Below are 20176 nucleotides of genomic sequence, written 5' to 3'. Positions count from 1 at the left end.
GACAGAGAGACGGGCATGGAAGACACTGCCTATCTCTCTATATTTGCAGACTGTCACTAACTTCCAGAGACAGGTCCAATTGCCCTGCCCAAATGCCAACCATGGAGGGCAGACAGTGATAAACTTTAAATATTGGGAAATAGACTTAATTGGTGTGGGGGTTAATTAAAGAGAGTGGGAGATGAAGTGATAAAAAAATGAGCTAAGGAAACGAAGCACAGCTGAAACCACCTAGCAATGTGTTGTCCACAGTCTCCTGTTGTATTATTGGGATAAACATGTTGATATAGTTACCTTCCTGTTTTGATAGCTTGTTTCTTTCTATGCTGTAAAAATATCCAGGTGTAATAGTATTAGCTATCTGATTGTGCTGGCTATAGCCTAGTGTCTCGGTATAAAGGACTTACTAAATCTAGGGAAAAACTACTCTTGCCCTAATAAGGCACGTGTCCAGATGATTAGCAGAAAATGAATGAGCAAACTGTTTTCATACAGTATTTATGTGCAACCATTTTGATAGATGTCCCCACATATGGGGCCCCATTCATGTTCATATGTACGTTCATTTCCATAGCGTATTTTGCATGACATAGATTAGTGCATGCTCAGTTATTGAGTTATTGACCTTACTCCAATAAATGCAATTGTAAACAATTCATGTCCAAACGCAAATGATAGGACTGCCTACCACTTGACGGGGAGGGAAGGGGCAGCGGAATCAAGTCCTGGAATCCTCGTAAGTGGTCTTAGTTTCACCCATATCATTTGTACCGTCTACAGGGCAGGTGTAAGTACTGACTGATAGTGATGACTGACATAACATAGTCTTTGTTTTAAAAACTACATGTATGCATGCCACTATTCAGCACAGAACATGTGTATGCACCTAAGACTATAAAAGTGCATTGTATGTACAGTACACATTAAAAGCATCTTTATTCAAAGTTAAAAAATAAATTTAAACAATTTTTTAATAAACAATACATTTTTTATAATGATTATACTGTTAAAATTTGTTCATCTATTTTATAATATAATTTTTTTAATGCATTCTAATTTGACCTTATTTTCATTATATTCTAATAAATCAACTAAACTGATGAACTACCTTTTCCTGTTGAAGAGCATATTCCTTTAATTTACAGTAAAATGCATATGCTCATAACAAGCAATACTACAAATTATTAACAGGAACATTTTGCAGCTAAGCTTCTGATCCTAAGCACCCCAGGACCATACTCTCTGCAGTGACCTTGTCTACTACTGATCATAGTTATAGTGTCATTTTGTGCATGTTTGATACTATTTTTCAATAAATGTTAACTAACAAAAATAATAAACATATATATTGCATATCGCGAGAGTGGCATCCAATATGCAGAATTATAAGAATGATATTGTGCATATGAAACAATAGGGATTTCCCAGGGACACATGTTTAAATCCCGCGACTAACCCTGAAAATAGGGACAGTTGGCATCTATGACTATTTACAGTACGTGCGATAAGCCATCAATCATAGAAATTATTTACACAAGAGCTTTAGCAGTCCTGACATACCCAGCAACAGGTGGCAGCAAATACAATACAATACAAGAGGCACTTTGCCACCATGGTAACTTTTTCTATATAGTCCCTCCCTACATTCTTTTATATTTTCCATGATCAGTCATACATAGGTATTATATAATCAGTCACCAGACAACTGTTACTAAACCTAATAATCATATCTATGGATTGTTGTACATAAAGGAAACCACCGTTTGTCGTTCTATTTCTTAATTCATCCGCCTGACTCGTCGTTGTATCCCTCCGCTCCCATACATGTGTATAGTAAATACTTCCCGGTCGGCGCAGGGGATGGGGACGTCTCAGTCACCTGTAATCCACCTCTATGTGCATTGTGCAATGATTTATCTATGTAACAAACACGAATTGGTTTCAGTAAGTGCTCAGTGAATGTTACCCAGGTGGTCTTTATAAGCTGCTGGTTTTACAAGGTGCCTGTGATGATGCCCAATAACTGCAGGGGTGCAGCGCCCACCCATCATGAGAAGGCAGAGCAGCTGGACTCAACACAGTGAGTACAAGAGATACTACTATTTCTCAGCATTAATTGCAGACATGCTAAACGACAGAGTACCAGATTATCGATGTTTTCTTATTTTATTATGCATTAAGGTTCAATTTATTATGCATTGTATAAGATGCATTATTAGCTGCTAAATTATCTTTTAACATTTATTTATATAGTTGCAGGATATACTGTAGCGCTTCACAGTTGGGAGCAAACACAGTAATAAAACTACACTGAGTATTATAAAACAGACTAACAGGTAATATATGCCTTTTTTGCAGGCTTTGGGGCAGGTGCGGGCTGGCAAAGTTCAGCCCGGGGGGTGCACAGGCGGCCGTATCACATGACAAGCGATGCGGCCGCGTCATTGATGACGCGGCCGCATCGCTTGTCAAGTGATGCGGCCGCCTGTTTGCTGACACGGCCGCATCGCATGTCTTGTGATGCGGCCGCTTGTAATATTCATTAAATATTGTATTCAACGGGGGGCGGTCCAAATAGCTGTCAGACTGAGCGGCCCGGGGGCCCAATGCCCCCTGCCCAGCCCGCCCCTGCTTTGGGGGCTTATATATCATTGGCAGCTGCAACACTTATTGTCACCATTTATCAAATAAAATACCATGGAGGCGGCTGAGTAATGCCCAGCTGTTCTGGTGATAGTGGCCCAATGCAGTAACATTAACTTACTGTTTCTCACAAGGCTAAATTTAACTTCTTATTCGGCCAGCTTTTTATTCACTTCTTAAGCTGGGTACACACTACACTGTTTTCGTCCAATAATCGGCTCAAACAGCCGACATACGACCGCTCGTTCAAAAGTCGGGTCAGTGTGTATAGTTACACGATGATCGAAAGTCTGCCCAAATGGACGATTATCGCCTCATTTGGTTGGTCGTACTGTTTAATATTTTCGTTCCAATCTCGTTTCCGCTGTGTAGTGTGTATAAACTTCCGACCGATCCACAACAGTGAGTACGAAATTACAGTCATTGCTCACGACAACATGGCTGTAAAAAGTCGCTAACGGGACATCCGCTCTTCCCTTTATCGTCCTAAACAAGGCTAGTGTGTATGCAGTTCATGGACCGAGCGATCGGACCATCGGTCGCATGTAAAATCGCTCGGCATAAAAAGTTGGTCGAAATTTCTGTAGTGTGTACCCAGCTTTATTCACGCTCCAGGTTCTTATTCAGGAAAGCTTATCTTTAAAGGATTAAATCAAGTTGGATCACTGATTTCACATCAGATTGACACTAAAGGGTGTCCCTTTATTCAAGCTGTAATAGTATTTACCCTGACCCAACAGGGTTTTGGGCATGAAATCAGGGGGCAAAGTGGGCAAAGTCATCATATTTTAACATTTTGAATAAGTAGCTGTAGTTTTGCAAGGGTTAAATGGCGTTGGGCCACCAGTTTGATAGTGGAATCAGCACAGAGTGGTCAGTAACATGCAAACCACTAGTCTTTTGCCTGGCCGAACACTGTTTTGGGCATTAAACTGGTTGGCAAAGTGGGCACAGATAGCATTTTCATTATTTTGAAGAAGTAGCTGTAGTTTTGCAGGGTTGATATTTTTATTAAAAATTGCAACAAAAAATGGACCAATAGGAACGAAACTTAACATTATCATAACACCCAATTCTGCTACGATCCCTCCACAAAAACTACTGCACCACTTTACAAATGAGAATAATTATATACATCAAATTTTTAATAAAAAAAAAATAAACCTTTGCAAAACTACAGCTACTTATTCTAAATAATGAAAGTGCTATCTGTGCCCACTTTGCCACGTGATTTCATGCTCAAAACCCTAGTTGGGCCAGGCAAAAGAGAAGTGCTTTATATGTAACTGACCACCCTGTGTTGATTCCAACTATCAGCTTGGTGGCCCAACGCCATTTAACCCTTGCAAAACTACAGCTACTTATTCAAAATAATGAAAATGCTATCTGTGCCCACTTTGCCACCTGGTTTCATGCCCAAAACCGTGTTGGGTCAGGCTAAATACTATTGCAGTTTGTATAAGGGGAGTGTTAATCTGATGTGAAATCAGTGATCCAACTTGATTTAATCCTTTAAAAATAAGCTTTTCTGAAAAAGAAGCTGGAGCGTGAATAAGAAGAGAATAAGAAGCTGGCCGAATAAGAAGCTAACTTCAGCCTTGTCTGTTTGGCTGGATCAGTCATGCATGAGCAACCTTGTGTAGTTCAACTTGGTAAAAAAGAAAAAAATAAATATTTTTTTAAATATTTATTTGGAAAAATTAAAAAATATTTTGAAACATCAATTGATGAGCAAATGTTTTTAGTTTTTTTCAAAGAAGTTAATGCTTTTGGTCTATTATTGCCATCTTGAGATGTTTGATAAATATGCTTTATGGGGAAGCCTTCACCCATGAATCTTACTGCAGACAGGGCTGACTCGGGGGATAATCCGAAAAGTGAAAATAAGCGATATTGGGAGATTGTACCTGCAAGAAGGCTTTTTGCCCTTTCATAAATTTGCCTCTGTTATTTCTTCGGTGACACACAGCGGCAAGTCATATGGAGTAGAGGACAGCTTACACCTAAAGCTGGTCTGTCTTCTCTGAAATTAGCAACTCCTAGTAAGTTCATTTCTAATTCAGCTACCTTGAAGCTGCACTACCACCTAAGACAGGCTGGCCAATCTGTGGCACTCCTGGTGGTGTGAAGCTACAAGCCCCAGCATAATTGGCCAGTAGATAGTCAGCCAATAGCTGGCAAAGTATGCTGGGGCTTGTAGTTTTACAACACCTGGAGACCCACAGGTTGGTCAGGTCTGACCTACATGACCATTCCCCTTACCCTTGTGAGAGCACCACATGTGATTGCCTGTAGCCAAAACCTTGTCCCCATTGGCCCATTTTCCTGGGTGTCAAAACTGTAGTCTAGTGATGGTGGGTAATGATTTTGGGTGTCTTTTTTATAGCACACATTGGGTATTTTGACACGAGAATAGCATCATTTCAATGTCACAGGACATTTGGGCATCATTTCATATCAGCTGCTTCCCTTAATCATAGCAGTGTACTCACCCACGAATGGGCCTTTTCAGCAACGTCCTGCTCCATGACACAAGTCTAGGAAAGTCCTTTAATGGTACCAAGAATATTATAGTGGCCTATCCAGTCAGCAGATTTCATCTTGTTTCCTATTGCAGTTACCTGTGCACTAGTAACTGACAAGAAAGGTGTTTTTACACATCAAGAGAATGATGTTTTTAAACATAAAGTAAGTATTCCAGCTCAGCTTGCTGCAATTGTAAAATACTTTTAAAATTGTGCTGAATGGAAGGGGTCAGATAAAATGAGCCATTCAGGGCAGATATCCAACACTAGCTAATTTGCAGCACCACACCACTATCTCTGTGCTTCAATTTCAAAACCTTGAATTCATTCATTACAATAGACTTTTCTCTCTGACTAAATAGGAGTTAAGCTGGGTACACACTACAGGTTTTTCGTCAGATAAACGACTGTTAGGTCCGATGTTGCATTTGTGTGTATGCTCCCACAATCAAGTTTTATAATATCATATTGTTTGATCTGATTTTATAAACTGACTAAAAATCACTATGAACGATGTCGGGCAAATTCTGAAGTGTGTATGCACTCCCGACCAGCAATGTAGACAGATCTCCATTGAGTTTAATGAATCATGTGGTAAAATGTATTAATCTGCGGTTTTTGCAAGTTGCCGATAAATCGGCGACTTTGCAGGGCAGATTTTAAATGGCAATGTCTTTAGATACAAAACTTGCATTCAAAGGCAAAACTTTCCTTTAAAGACATTGCCGTTTGAAATCTGCCCTACAAAGTTGCAAATTATTGGTGACTTACAAAAACTGCAGACTGATACATTTACCCCCTGATCTTTTCAGCAGTTTTGAGCACAGATCTGAAGGAAAATCATATAAGTGTGTACGCATGAATCGGGATGCTGATCGGGACTTTAAGTTGTTGGTATAATCGTTAAAGATATTGCATTGGGATACATTTTCTGTAGTGTGTCCCCATCTTTACTCCCTTTGCTGTGAAATATTGTCCTTTTACCATTAGTGACTGTAGTACACCTCTTTTCCAGCAGGTGGTGATTTTTTTCTCTTTCAAGCTCCTAACAAACTTTAAACACAAGCCCTATGTCATCCTCACTAAGAGAAAGGTGGGAGTTTGTCTGCTGGGACCTTCTTAGTAAGAATTTAACTTCAGAGGTTTTCATTCTCACTACCTAAAAATCAAAGTGTTCAGGAATTCGTTATCAAAGCGGCAGCATCCCATAGGTGACTTGAGTCACCCACTAATTAAGTGCTACCATCCATGAACCAGTCATGTGTTATTTGCATTCCTTTTTTTTAAGAGCTACAAAAAGTATGAAATTGTCATGAAAAATACTTACTGTGACTTCTCCGTTTAATCTTTTGCAGATTTACATGTTAGAGGTTCAAAGTTTCGGGACTCTTCATGCATTAATGAAAGGTAAACCCTATATCATGCAGCTTTCTCATTTCTGTTATTAGAAACCTTACTTTTGGACCTTAAGATGCACTTTTATGCCATAAAGTACAACAATAATGTTTGCGCTTTGTTTTCCCAATAAGATGCACCTATGACAGACAAAATTGTGTTCTGTCTAGTCCCTGCCACTCCCCTTTCAATCTTAAATTAAACTCTGCAGCGGAAGTGCAGATTTAATGATTATTTAAATACGTTCATGCTAGACTACAATATGAGAGATGTTAATCCCATCTTCCCCACACATTTAATGCACAAAATATGACTGAAGGGGAAGTGGAGTGCAATTGGTGTGCATGTCAGGGGCGGTATACAGCACCGCCGCGGACGCTTCTTTGACAGCGCCGCGGCTGCTGTATAGTACAGTGCTGCCGAAACGGAGCTGCGGGCGCATGCGCGGCATCCCTCTCGCTTTTTTTTTTTGGGGTGGAGGGGAAACCCCCCCTTAAAAATCCTCCGTGCGCCCCTGCATGTCACTTGTGTGTCTTCAAATTGTGGGCGCCTACAGAATTCTAAGCATCAGTAATGACGCTGCAAGTCTGGGATTGGGAGTCATTTAACTAGATAATATTACAGCAAGTGTCAGCCCTAGTGAATTAAGAAAAGTAATTTGAAGTTGTACTTGTGTGTATTTTTCCATGCTTTGTTGGGATCTGTGTATGTATAGACAAGGTGAGCATTACTTATCTATATTCTGTATGTTGGATGTAAAAATTTTATATATATATATATATATATATATATATATATATATATATATATATAGTGACAAATAGGCCTATTTTCCACGCCTTTCCTGCATAGGGACAGGAGAGGTCCCCGGGGAATCTGCAGGGGAAAGCTGTGTGCAGGGTTAAGCTCTTACAGACCAAGAACCCTAGGCTTAGTACACACATATGGAGAATAGGGTATAATGGGGTAAATGGATCAAAGGGAGGAGTTTTGTGTATTTAGGCTTGTCCTTCCAGTTGTAGGAGGTGACAGATGCTAGAAGAGTTGGCCGGTGTCTAGAGAGCTGGTTTCTGTGATAGCATTATAATCACCAGGAGGTGTAGGCAACTCGGTATTGCTTACAGGTGTCACCCTCACAAGACTGCATGCTGTTATTGTGATGCAAACAATAAATCACCATTTGATTTGAAGGAAGAAGCTATTGGTGTCTGATGTCTGCAGGGTGTCAGAAGTTCTACAAGAGGTGTCACATATAGTTTGATGTGTCTTATGGTCCAGGGCCTGATTTTGTCCAAACTATATGATCTACATCAGAGCTCTTTAAGTACTAGGTAAAGAAACCTCAAACGTATTTGGTAATTAATGTGTGTTTATGTCAACAAAAGTACTTTCATGAATTTTGTTCAAACATTATTGCTAGTACATGGTATGCATTGTCTTGTGTCATAATCTGGCCACCAGATGCCACTGTTGTATTATCTTTCTATAGGTTTTTTTCTGTTAACTCCCGCAGAGAAAGTGGTGGGGTCAGGCATGGATTTAGGTCTGTGCCTATGGGTGTCATGGTGATGGGCAGCTGGCGCTTCGCAACTCTATAACCAACTGCAACCACTATTCTATCCAATACTTCTCGGCAGTGATTTAGATGTAGACAGTGGACAACAAATGCAGTAAATTAATCCCTGCATTATATTTGGTACAACATATTAAACCTTTTAGGAGCTGGCTACAAGATTCTGCTTTAAGAGCAGTGGCTGTTTTCCAGAATGTTCAAATAATCAGCTCACATACAGAGGTTCTGGGTCAGTAAAACACCGCTTCATAGGTATGTCTCTGCATATTTACTGGGCACCAGAAAAGGCTCTGTATATAATGCTTGGCAAAAGAAATCCTCAAGTTTGCATACTTGGCACCAGATATTTCTCAGCATACCGGAGCTGGCTCCTAAGGGTTGGACACATTGTTAAAGGTCTGCCATCTCCAGAGCATGCCCAGCTAGCCTTTCTCTAGCAGGACCAGCAGAGCTGAACCTAGAAGCTGCTATTTAATGCAGGGTGCAGTTTATAATTCTTCTAGTGCAAATTGTAGATGGTATAGGTTGGTGCTAAGCATTTTCTTTGTCATGTAGTGCCATTATATTTGGGTCTTATGTAGTTTAGGGTGCACAGTATTGCAGTGCAGCAAAAGACATGACAGGACGTACGGGAGAGTCAGACAGTAGATAGATATGGAATAATAGGTATAGAGGACCCTGTCTATGAGAGCTTACATTCTAGAGGGGGGGGGGTGGTGAGAGACAGTAAGACCAACTGTGAGAAAATTTAGATGGCATGCAAAAGAGGAGGTAACGGATAATATGATCAGGAGGTGGTAGGGAAGGCAAGCTTGAAAAGGTAAATCTAGGATGTTCCAAAATTTTGGGACAGCACGGCAGAAGTTTTGCATGCAAGCATGGGAGGAAGTAATGAGAGATGAGTTGAGGCGAACGACAGAAACAGAGCGGAGCGGCCATGTGGGTATGTAACTCGAGACAAGGTCAGAGATGTAAGGGGGAGATGTGTTGGTGAGGGCTTTGTAAGTGAGAGTAAGGAGCTTGAACTGAATTCTGAAATGGATAGGGAGCCAATGAACGGATTTACACAGAGGAGTAGCGGAAGATGAGCCTAGCCGCAACTTTCTCGATAGTTTCAAGGTCAGAAGTGAAAAGCAGGACGTTCCGTGAGAAGGAGGTTGCAATAGTCAAGATGAGAAATGATGAGTGAATGGTCCAGGATTTTGGTTGCTTCCTGAGAGAGGAAGTGATGGATATTCATGTTGTTGCGAAGGAGGAAGTGGCAGGATTTTGTGACTGAAAGGTTATGAAGGCTAAAGCTGACGGCAGAGTTAAGGGTGACTCCAAGGCAGCGTGCTTGAGTGAGAGGAGAGAGAGTTATGTTGTTAACCAAGATGGAAATATTGGGAGGGATAGCAACATTGGCAGGAGGAAAGATGATGACTTCGGATTGGAGATTTGAGTTTGAGGAAGCGCTGTGGCATCCAGGTAGTTACAGCAGAGAGGCGGCATCTAGATACTTGGGATAGGAAGGGGGGAGAGTGGTCAGCAGAGACAAAATTGATTTGCGTGTCTTCAGCATAAAGGTGGTATTGGAAACTAAAGGAATAAGTTTGCAGAGACAGGTGGTGTAGAGAGAGAAGAGGGCCAATAGGACTCCAATAGGAAGAAGGGGAGTCGGAAGCAGAGACGCTACAGGTAGGAGGCAAACCAGGAGATGGCTGTTTCGCGAAGCCTTGGGGAGTGAAGGGTGGTGAGGAGAAGAGAATGATCAAAAGCTGCAGAGAGGTTAATGAGTATGAGAAGGGAGAAGTTGTTTGTTACTTTAGTAAGGGCAGTTTCAGTTGAGTGAAGGGGACGGAAACCAGACTGGAGAGGGTCAAGAGGAGAGTGGGAAGAGAGAAAGTGGATCAGACAATTGAAGACAAGTCATTTGAGAATTTTAGAAGCAAACGGAAGCAGAGATAAAGAGACAATCGTTGGAGAGGGAAGGTTTCTTGAGAATAGAGGAGATAAGAGCATGCTTGAAGGCCAAGGGGAAGATACCAGTGGAAAGAGACGTTAAAGAGGTGAGCAAGGTGATACAGTCATTGGGAGAGAGGGAGGGGAGGAATTTGGAGGGAACAATGAGTATCTCAGACACAGTTACAGGAATGTAGGAGCCAGGGGTAGCAGAAAGAGTAATGGAGAGGACGGATGGGGGGAGGCAAGTCTGGCAAGAACAGATATTGTGGATTGAGTCAATTTTGTCTTTGAAGTAGGTGGCAAAGTCAAGAGTGGTGATGGACAAGGGAGGAAGGAGGTGGGCGAGGACACAGTAAAGAATTAATGGTAGCAAAGAGGCGTTGGTGCTTGTTGGACAGGGAGGATGAAAAATAAGTTTGGCAAGAGAGAGGACGGAATAGTTGAAGGAAAGGATGAATTTAAAGTGTATGAAGTCAGCGAGGGAGCGGGATTTCCTCCATTGGCGTTCAGTAGAACGGGAGCACTTTTGGAGGAGACGAGTAAGGGTTGGAGTTTAGATAGGTGGAGATGAAGTGGGGTGTCTGGGGCTGCAGTACCAAGGGCAGAATTGTAAAGAGAGACAGCGTGTTGGGACATGACAGGAAAGAAATGGGAGAGAGGAGAGGTTCCAGGGAGGATGCAAAGAGATTATGGTCAATGCTGTTGATGGGATGCTGTGTGCGAACAAGTTTGGCTGGGAGAGGCGGGTAAGGGTAAAAAGAGACTAAAGGAAAGGAGATTGTGATTAGAGAGGGGGAAGGCAGAATTAAAGAATTTAGAGATGTCAGAGATAAGAGAATACTAGGTCCAGGGAGTGACCATCATGATAGGTTGTCGGAAGTTGTCCATTGTGAGAGGCCATAGGAGTAATAGTAATAGAGTGAAAATCAGATGTGAGGAAATGGGAAAGCCATGTAGCAAAGTCTTCAAGAAATTGGGAGAAAGGGCGATGAAGACCATAGATGACAGCAACAGGAAGGTCGAGAGGGGAGAAAAGGTGGGTGGATTGAACTTCAAAGGAGGAGAAGGAGACTGAAGTTGTAGCCAGGAAACAGTAGGATACCTACCCCACCTCCTTGGCGGTCCCCAGGATGGGAAGTGTGGGAGAAGGAGAGATCCCCATGGTAGAATGCAGTGGGAGAAGCAGTATCAGAGGGGGAGATCCACGTTTCATTAAGGGCCAGGAAACCAAAGAGTAAGAGGTCATTATTGGGAGTGAGCTTATTGGCGAGAGATCTTGATGGGAATACAGTTGGCGAGATTGGATGTCTGCAGGGCATAAGGTGATATGTGGTGGAGTAGGGGGGACGACAACAGCAGATAGAGGGGATAGGCTTGAGCATGTAGTATGAAGTAATGATGTGGGAAACCATGTGGGGTAACAGGTGGAAGTGTTGAATAGATAGTAATAAGGTACAGGAGATGTAGTAATTGAGTCCTTGCAAAGTCATGAAATAGGAGAGTGAGCCAAAGTCCAGTCCATATCCAGATCAAACTCCGTTTCAGCTCTTCATTATTATGATGGCAAATAAAGTCTTGAACAAGCTTGAAAATACAATAAGATAGAAAACTGGATCAGCAGTTGCAGGGGGGAGGGAGTGGCTACACAGTTAGTACAACAGGCTGATTAACAAAGGGGATGTTGCAGGGGGGTCATTCCACATCAGATCACCCAAAAAAAACCATAAAATGTCCACCACCCATCGCAGATTTTTTTGAAAATTTTTTAGTTAAGAGAGGATGTCAAAACAACTATTTCTGCCAAATATCTCGACTGTCTGACAATTAGTTGATTAAAGTCGAGATATTTGGCAGAAATAGTTGTTTTGACATCCTCTCTTAACTAAACTTTTTTCGTTGAAATCTGTGGTGGGAATTAAATTGAAAGCTCAAAAAACAGACTTCTTGTGGTGTGTAGCATGCAGCCAGGGAGAGAAGAAAGCATTAGGAGTGAAGTATGGGGTTTCCGGTTATTGTTTAACGTTAGCAGAGTGTGTTCCTCCTTTTTTCCTCCTGTTGAACTCCGGTATAACTCCGAATTATGCTATAAAAATCCTAATACACTTGTAACTAAACACACTTTGAGTTAACACACTAGCTATGCAGCCATCAATGGCTTGCAACCATTATTCAATGATTATATATGGTTGGCAAATACATGTGATCAGTGTCATCTATCAGCCCCCAGTAAACTCCCACAACAAAGGCTTGAAATGAAAGTTTTAAGCAAATACACAGTGAAATAACCGCATACCATGTATTTAAAAACAAGAAAAAGAAGCACTCTCTGAGAATCAGTTTTATTTCCCATTCAATGTACGTATTTTACCTGGGATGCATTAAATGATTGTTAAGCTAGGACTATATGGACAATCTTGACTCAGTATCACTCACAAAAGTCACACCTGTAGCCCAGCACTGAGGATTAGCTCTTTATGACTAATTAATTGAGCACACATAATTGCAATTAAAAATGGTTGTACATTGTGTCCAGGGTGAAATGTTGTGTTGTGAGGTATGAAAATATTTTTCGTACCTCAGTTGTCTTTAAGTTTTTTCAAAAGCAGCAAATATAGCCATAAGTTTACGTGCGCAATGTACTGTAGTGTAGATTGTCTAACATAGCCCCTCACATGTTCTACTTGTGAAAAATTACTTTAAATCTGTTGAACTAATTTTCATTGGAAATGTGTTTATTTTTATGATACCAAAATATTTCTTTAGTATTCAGTTTATAAATAGAACCCTTTCTTTCATTCCAGCGCAAAACCTGCTTGTGATTTATTTCAGTTTTATGGTTTATCACCTGCCTGTCTTTTAAAATCTTTCCTTTAACAGATCATTGTCAGTTATTTAAATTAATATATACAGTAGGGAGGTTTTAGTCCTAGTTGTGGCTCATTTATTGCACATTCCAGAACTCTGACTCGATCTTTGGATAGATGACATCAAAGCAGCAATCTTTTCTGAAATAATTAATATTTGACGTTGTGTTCAAAGCTAAAATGCAAAATAACTTTATTTAATGTTAGATTAGATTGATGCATAATGAACAGGAAGGGGTCGATAGTGTAATGTGTGTCTCACATAACTGTGTAGCAATTTAAGTGTGGAGCATGGGGGGCAATCAGATATCTGGAGTTTATTGGGTTGTGTAGAAGTTTTAATATAGGGTATGTGGGACTGTGTAATTTGTGGGGTTTAGTAAGAAGTGTAGTTGTGTTAATGTAGATAGCAGGAGGACATAATGTAATGTCTGGGGTTTAGTGAGTGTATGAGTAGGCTCTGTCCTACCCCTTTTACACAGAGGCATGGACCCGGAAATAACCCAGGTAGTGTGTCAATGTGAATGGGTCAACTCAGGTTCTGTGACCCTTGATGCAACCTAGGTTATCCCTGTGTTGGAGCCGGATACACTGCGGTATGAAAGGCGTTCCTGGGTTATTCTCTCTGGGTTCTGTTAAAAGCAGCTCATTGGCTGATCGGAATCGCCCTCTGATGGCGTTGTCTACATGCTACAGAACAGCAGGGACGGCACATTGGCAGGATGCTGAAGTGAGAGAGCTACTAGCTGTCAGAGGGGAAGAGGAGATCAAAAAACAGATTACTGGTACGGTGAAAGATGCAACTATTTATGGGAACATTGCAAAGATACTGACTGACCGGGGGATGAAGCACTCACAGCAGCAATTTGTCATGACCACAACAAAAGAAAAGTGGCAATGGCCGTCTGGAGTGACCATATTATGATTTATGCAACTTTATATTTGGCAGCTAAGCCCTATCCAACCCCATTCACCTTTGTTCTTCAAGCTGTGCTTACAGTAATACAACCTCTGAATGTAGCCACGCTGGCTTGCCCTGGTCACAGATGGTGGCTGAAGAGACAACAGACAATAGCGAACATGATTCATCTATTAATGAAGACCTTGGGAGTAGTATAAAAGAATCAGCGGACCAGACTGATACACAGCCTTTGCATTTAAACTAAGGATGAGCGGGTTCGGATTCTGCAAATCCGAGCCCAGCCGAACAGTGCGGATCCGACGGGATCCGAGCACTGTTCGGGAACTTCCGGGCGCCAAACGGAGTCAAACCGAGGCTATGACATCCAAGTCTCGCGTCGGATCTCGCGAGACTCAGATGTCATAAATACTCACCTTGCGGGCGCCATCTTCATTCTGGCTGTGATCACTTGTGAGGGAGGTTGTAGTTAGGGAGCTCCTGATCAGTTTAGTGGTTCTTTGTGCTTTGTCCAGTGCTCTGTCCTGCTGAGTCAAGTGGTGCTTTTGTCCTGTGCTCTGTCCTGCTGAATCCAGTGGTGCTGTGTCCTGTGGTCTGTCCTGCTGAGTCCAGTGGTGCTGCCTGTGTCCTGTGCTCTGTTCTGCTAAGGGCATTGTTGTTTCAAAATTATTCAAAAGTTATAAAAAAAAATTAAAAAATTATAAAAAACCTATACAAAAATAATAAAAAAAAAATTATACAAAAATAATTGAAAAAATATATAAAAAAATTTGTTAAAAAATACTAGGTACGGATATTTCAAAGTCAAACTAGTTCACTGTTGTTGCTGTACCAAAAAATACTAGGTACTGCTATATAACTGTGTGTGTGGTTTAGGGGTACGCTCTCTTGTGCTGCATATAATGGAGTACCAAAATTTGGAGGATAAAGTAGGGAAAGATCAAGACCCACTTTCTCCTAATGCTGAAGCTGCTGCCACTAGTCATGAGATAGACGATGAAATGCCATCAACATCGTCTGCCAAGGCCGATGCCCAATCTCCTAGAGGGCATGTTAAATCCAAAAACCCAAAGTTGACTAAAATTACCAAAAAAAGAAAATTAAAAACATCTGAGGAGAAACGAAAACTTGTCAATATGCCATTTTTGACACGGAGTGGCAAGGAACGGCTTATGCCCTGGCCCGTGTTCAGGACTAGTGGTTCAGCTTCACCCAAGGATCTAAGCCCTCCTCCCCCCCTCTCAAAAAAATTTAAGAGAGTTATGCTGTCAGCAACAACAACAAAACAGCAAACAACTCTGCACAGATGACATCACAAATCCCCAAGGCGAGTCCAAGGGTGTTGGTGGTTGCGAAGCCTGACCTTCCCATCACTGTACGGGAAGAGGTGACTCCATCCACCATTTGCAGCACACCCTCTGCATATGCTGGAAGGATCACCCACAGTGTAGATCCAGATTTGGATAATCAAGGTGTCAATGTTGTACACCGGGAGGAGCCTATTGATGTATGTAGCTGGCGCTGTGGAGGAACTTGACGATGAGGATGCTGATGTGGTTATTTTAAATGAGGCACCAGGGGGGGGAAACAGTTGATGTCCATGGGATGAAAAAGCCCATCGTCATGCCTGTCAGAAGACCAAAAAATGCACCTCTTCGGTCTGGAGTTATTTTTATCCAAATCCGGCCAACAAATGTATGGCCATATGTAGCTTATGTAAAGCTCAAATAAGCAGGGGTAAGGATCTTGCCCACCTAGGGACATCCTCCCTTATACGTCACCTGAATAACCTTCATAGTTCAGTGGTTAGTTCAGGAACTGGGGCTAGGACCGTCATCAGTCCAGGGACACCTAAATCCCTTGGTCCTGTTGGATACACACCACCAACACCCTCCTCGTCAACTTCCTCCACGATCTCCATCAGATTTAGTCCTGCAGCCCATGTCACCAGCCAGACTGAGTCCTCTTCAATCCGGGATTCATCCGAGGAATCCAGCAGCGGTACGCCTACTACTGCCACTGCTGCTGTTGCTGCTGGTATTCGGTCATCTTCCCAGAGGGGAAGTCGTAAGAACGCTACGTCTTTCACCAAACAATTGACCGTCCAACAGTCGCTTGCCATGAGCACCAAGTATGACACTAATCATCCTATAGCAAAGCGGATAACTGCAGCCTTAACAGCTATGTTGGTGTTAGACGTGCATCCGGTGTCCGCCATCTGTGCAGTGGAATTTAGACCAGTTGGAGGATGTAGGAGCAGCCATCTGTGCAGTGGAATTCAGACCAGTTGGAGGAGGTATTGTGGCCCCGGTACCAAATTGGGTACCGGGGCCACTCCACTACGCAGTCCAGATAGATGCGTGTCAGATATTAAAATACGTTGACTGTTGCTGCCAAATCAAAAATTAATGAAAATGACCTGTCATCGTCGAAAACAAGAGGTAGTGACGCGCTCGAACTACACCCTCTATATGCTGCAGAGGATGTAGGAGCAGCCATCTGTGCAGTGGAATTCAGACCAGTTGGAGGAGGTAGGAGCAGCCATCTGTGCAGTGGACTTCAGACCAGTTGGAGGAGGTATTGTGACCCCGGTACCAAATTGGGTATCGGGGCCACTCCACTACGCAGTCCAGATAGCTGTGAGGTGTTCAGAATAGACTGGAAACTAGTGGAAATGATTCTTATTGAATGTTATTGAGGTTAATAATAGCGTAGGAGTGAAAAATAAAAATGGAATTTTAGCACTTTTTATGCTTTTTTAAAAATAAATCAGAACCCAAAACCCTAAATCAGAACCAAAACCTTTCGTCGGGTGTTTTGGCAAAACAAATCAGAACCCAAAACCTCAAGCTAATCAGAAGACAAAACACAAAACACTAAAAGTGGCCGGTGCACACCCCTACTTTAAACAGTAAGTTAAGTCCCTTTGGGGCTTATGTATTAATAAAAGATTCACCGCTTATTTGTGATACGTTTTGCACTGCATATTTTCAGTCATAATGAAAATAGTCACGTTGTATAGTAAGCTTTAATTAGCTGCGTTTGCAGCTGTCCCTGCAAGGTAAACTTTGCGCATACCTACCTAGCATTATTTTTATGTGTTATTGTTATTATCATTATTATTATTATTATTATTATTAGATTTTTTATAGTCTCTAAAGAAGAACACAAAGATGGAATAAGCCAGTAAAGCAATGTCTACCATATCGGTGGAGCAGCTGAGGGAGGTGGATTCGGCTATGCAGGCGCAAGAAGACACCCGTCTGCAGAGGTTATTGGAGCATGAACGGAAGCAACAAAGTGATTTTATGACTCAACTAATGACCATGCATATCAGCAGAGAAAATAGAGAGAGTCAGTTGTCTTTCCTGGATCATTTGATTACTAGAGTGCAAGGACCCACCCCACGTTCACATCCTTCCCAACACTATTCTGCGGGAAATTGTTCTAATTATGGTGGAGGTTCAGGTTATTTTGAACCCAGCACAATGGACACTCCTCCCAGTTGTAATTTAAGATGCAGGCAGTTGCAATAGTTTTATTGTTTTTTCCATTATAATTGTGGATTTTTTTAAATATTGTCAGTTTGTTATTGCTAATTACAAATGTTTTGTTTAAAAATGTTTCTTTATTTGAATCACAAGGTACACAGGGTATTGTGTACACAACCATATTTACAATTGAAAACATTACTGTTACTGTTTTTTAAGTGCTAAAAGGTACCCAAAAAGTCTCTTCAATAATAATGCATACAAACAAAAACAAAATCATACACATAAAAATAGATGATGATATTCATAAAATAAACATCAAAAAACTAAATGAAATGTGTCCAATTTGCAAAACAACCATCTATATCTTAATATCATATAAAGTCTCTTCAATGCTGGATATGCAACAGATGGTCACTCGTGGGACAGAAATATTTGTGACTTTCACCTCACCGTCACCTCCATATATAAAGTAAGAAATAAATTCCTACCAGAGGGTAGTGAGTGATGGGCATGTAGCAAGTTCTTTATTTCTCTCTTTTTCCGTCCCCTCTTAGGTAATCATAGACTATCTTGCCAGTAAATATTTCTTTCTTTGTGGTATCTCTCAATATATTAAAGCCATAAAAACAACACAGAAGGACAGATCTAGCGTGATATTGTATAAAAAAGGGGCAATTTTATTAAGTCCCATCAAAGATGACAATAAAAGGCATTAAGTTCCAACAGTAAAAAGATATGTAGAATTACTCCTACCATATCGCCAATGTACAAGCGCATATAGAATATCCATCAAGTGGATTCCATCTCGTTCTCTCTCATCGGCAGAATACTAAGGATATTTCATAAATCAGTCTGGGCTCCAACGCGTTTCAACGTCAATACGGTCTTTATCAAGCTGACCTCCTTGGTGACGGTGAGGTGAGTGACCATCTGTTGCATATCCAGCATTGAAGAGACTTTATATGATATTAAAATATAGATAGTTGTGTTGCAAATTGGACACATTTCATTTCATTTTTTGATGTTTATTTTATGAATATCATCATCTATTTTTATGTGTATGATTTTGTTTTTGTTTGTATGCATTATTATTGAAGAGACTTTTTGGGTACCTTTTAGCGCTGAGTAATCTGGATATCTATATTTCTGCATTGTTAACTCACAGGTCTGTGTACCCAGTTTATTCCAGAGATTCGGCAGCATATTTGGATCATTGAGCGCTGATAGTTTTTTCTATTATAACTGTTTTTTAAGTAACATTTGTTAAAATAGATGGTCGGCACCGATGTGAAGTGCAGTTTTGCACAGGTTTTACTCGATTGCAATAAATAAAAAAAAAAGTGTATTCTAAACAATATGTCTTTAATACAGTCATTCCTAATGCCGTTTACTTGTCTAGCATTTCTGTTATGTTGGCAATAATAATGTTACATAGGTTTCCCACATTCGCTCTCCCACATAAGTGACTGCATCTTAGGGAGCGCTGAACTGACCATCCATTCTATACTGCATCTACCTGACTGTCAAGCAGTTCAGGCTCCTCTATATTCCACTCTGGAAGAAACCTGCTCTTTTTGTATTTAATACAACAAGCAGCAACTACTACATCTGGCATTAGGTTGATGTCAATGTCATTTCTCTTTAACAAACAACGCCAACATCCTTTTAGTCATCCAAATGCATTTTCAACTTTCATCCTGCAGAGCTAACTAAGGATATGGGTGAAGCAAATCTGTTTAAGCAAAAGCTGATGATGCTGGGTGTATCCATCACCATCATCCTCATCAACATTTATTTATATAGCGCCACTAATTCCGCAGCGCTGTACAGAGAACTCAGTCCCTGCCCCATTGGAGCTTACAGTCTAAATTTCCTAACACACACAGACAGAGAGAGAGACTAGGGTCAATTAGATAGCAGCCAATCAACCTACCAGTGTGTTTTTGGAGTGTGGGAGGAAACCTGAGCACCTGGAGGAAACCCACGCAAACACGGGGAGAATATACAAACTCCACACAGATAAGGCCATGGTTGGGAATTGAACTCATGACTCCAGTGCTGTGAGGCAGAAGTGCTAACCACTGAGCCACCATGCTGCCCATTAACAATCGCCTGAATGGATTCGCAGCATCGCATGGACTGGGATCTCCACTCCCTGGACCATCTTGGATTTCTGAAACGCAATGAAGCAGTTTTAATAAAACAGTAGAGTAGGTGGAAATATGTGAATGTGTTTGTCCAAAATATGCAATGGAAAAGACTGCATTATCTGTACGCACAATTATTATTAGCCGAAGCATCTAAAGAAATTCCTTGCAAGCACAGGGAGAATATACAAACTCAACATGGTTGCGTTTGACGTGAAAATAGAACCCAAGACCTTAGTGCTGTAAGACAGTAATGCTAACCAGGACACCATCCCTGCTGTTAAATTCTACAACTGGCAAGACTAAAAATACTAAATCAAATAAAATTGCTGAAAATGTCATCACAAGCACTGTAGGTTATATATAACTTGAAACATCCAATACTTTAAATTTCAGACCTTTTTAAACAAAAAATAAATTTTTACCTCCTTGGAGAACAGCCAGTCCTCGTGTAGCTCCTCTGCAATTTGTCAATTGCATTTCATCTGTGAAAAAGAAAATAATAAGTTTTAGTAGAGGCAATGTATTACGGATTAGCTATTTTTAACCAAAACATCAAGAACATATTAGGCTCACCAGGAATTGTGGTCAACTACAGCCTGTAGAATAATTGAATGCCAGCCGTTTCAGTTCTAGTAGTCGGGTTGTCTCTTGGGGCAAATATTGGGAAGT

The 20176-nt window shown here is 41.1% G+C and overlaps 1 protein-coding gene across 1 annotated transcript in view; it reads left to right on the top strand.

The window, feature by feature from the left end:
- The first annotated feature begins 1778 nt into the window (after positions 1–1778).
- C5H8orf89 (chromosome 5 C8orf89 homolog) overlaps positions 1779–20176 on the top strand; it is a 34624-nt gene continuing 16226 nt past the window's right edge. The window contains exons 1-2 of the mRNA XM_075211385.1: positions 1779–2080; positions 6524–6575. Of these exons, the coding sequence (XP_075067486.1) occupies positions 2050–2080; positions 6524–6575 (83 nt within the window). The 5' untranslated portion in view covers positions 1779–2049. The remainder of the gene's footprint in view (positions 2081–6523; positions 6576–20176) is intronic.

Source organism: Mixophyes fleayi, chromosome 5, assembly GCF_038048845.1.
Source record: "Mixophyes fleayi isolate aMixFle1 chromosome 5, aMixFle1.hap1, whole genome shotgun sequence".
In the NCBI taxonomy this organism is placed as follows: domain Eukaryota; kingdom Metazoa; phylum Chordata; class Amphibia; order Anura; family Limnodynastidae; genus Mixophyes; species Mixophyes fleayi.
The sequence above is the reverse complement of the archived record's forward strand: the minus strand, read 5'-3'. Positions and strand labels throughout refer to the sequence as shown.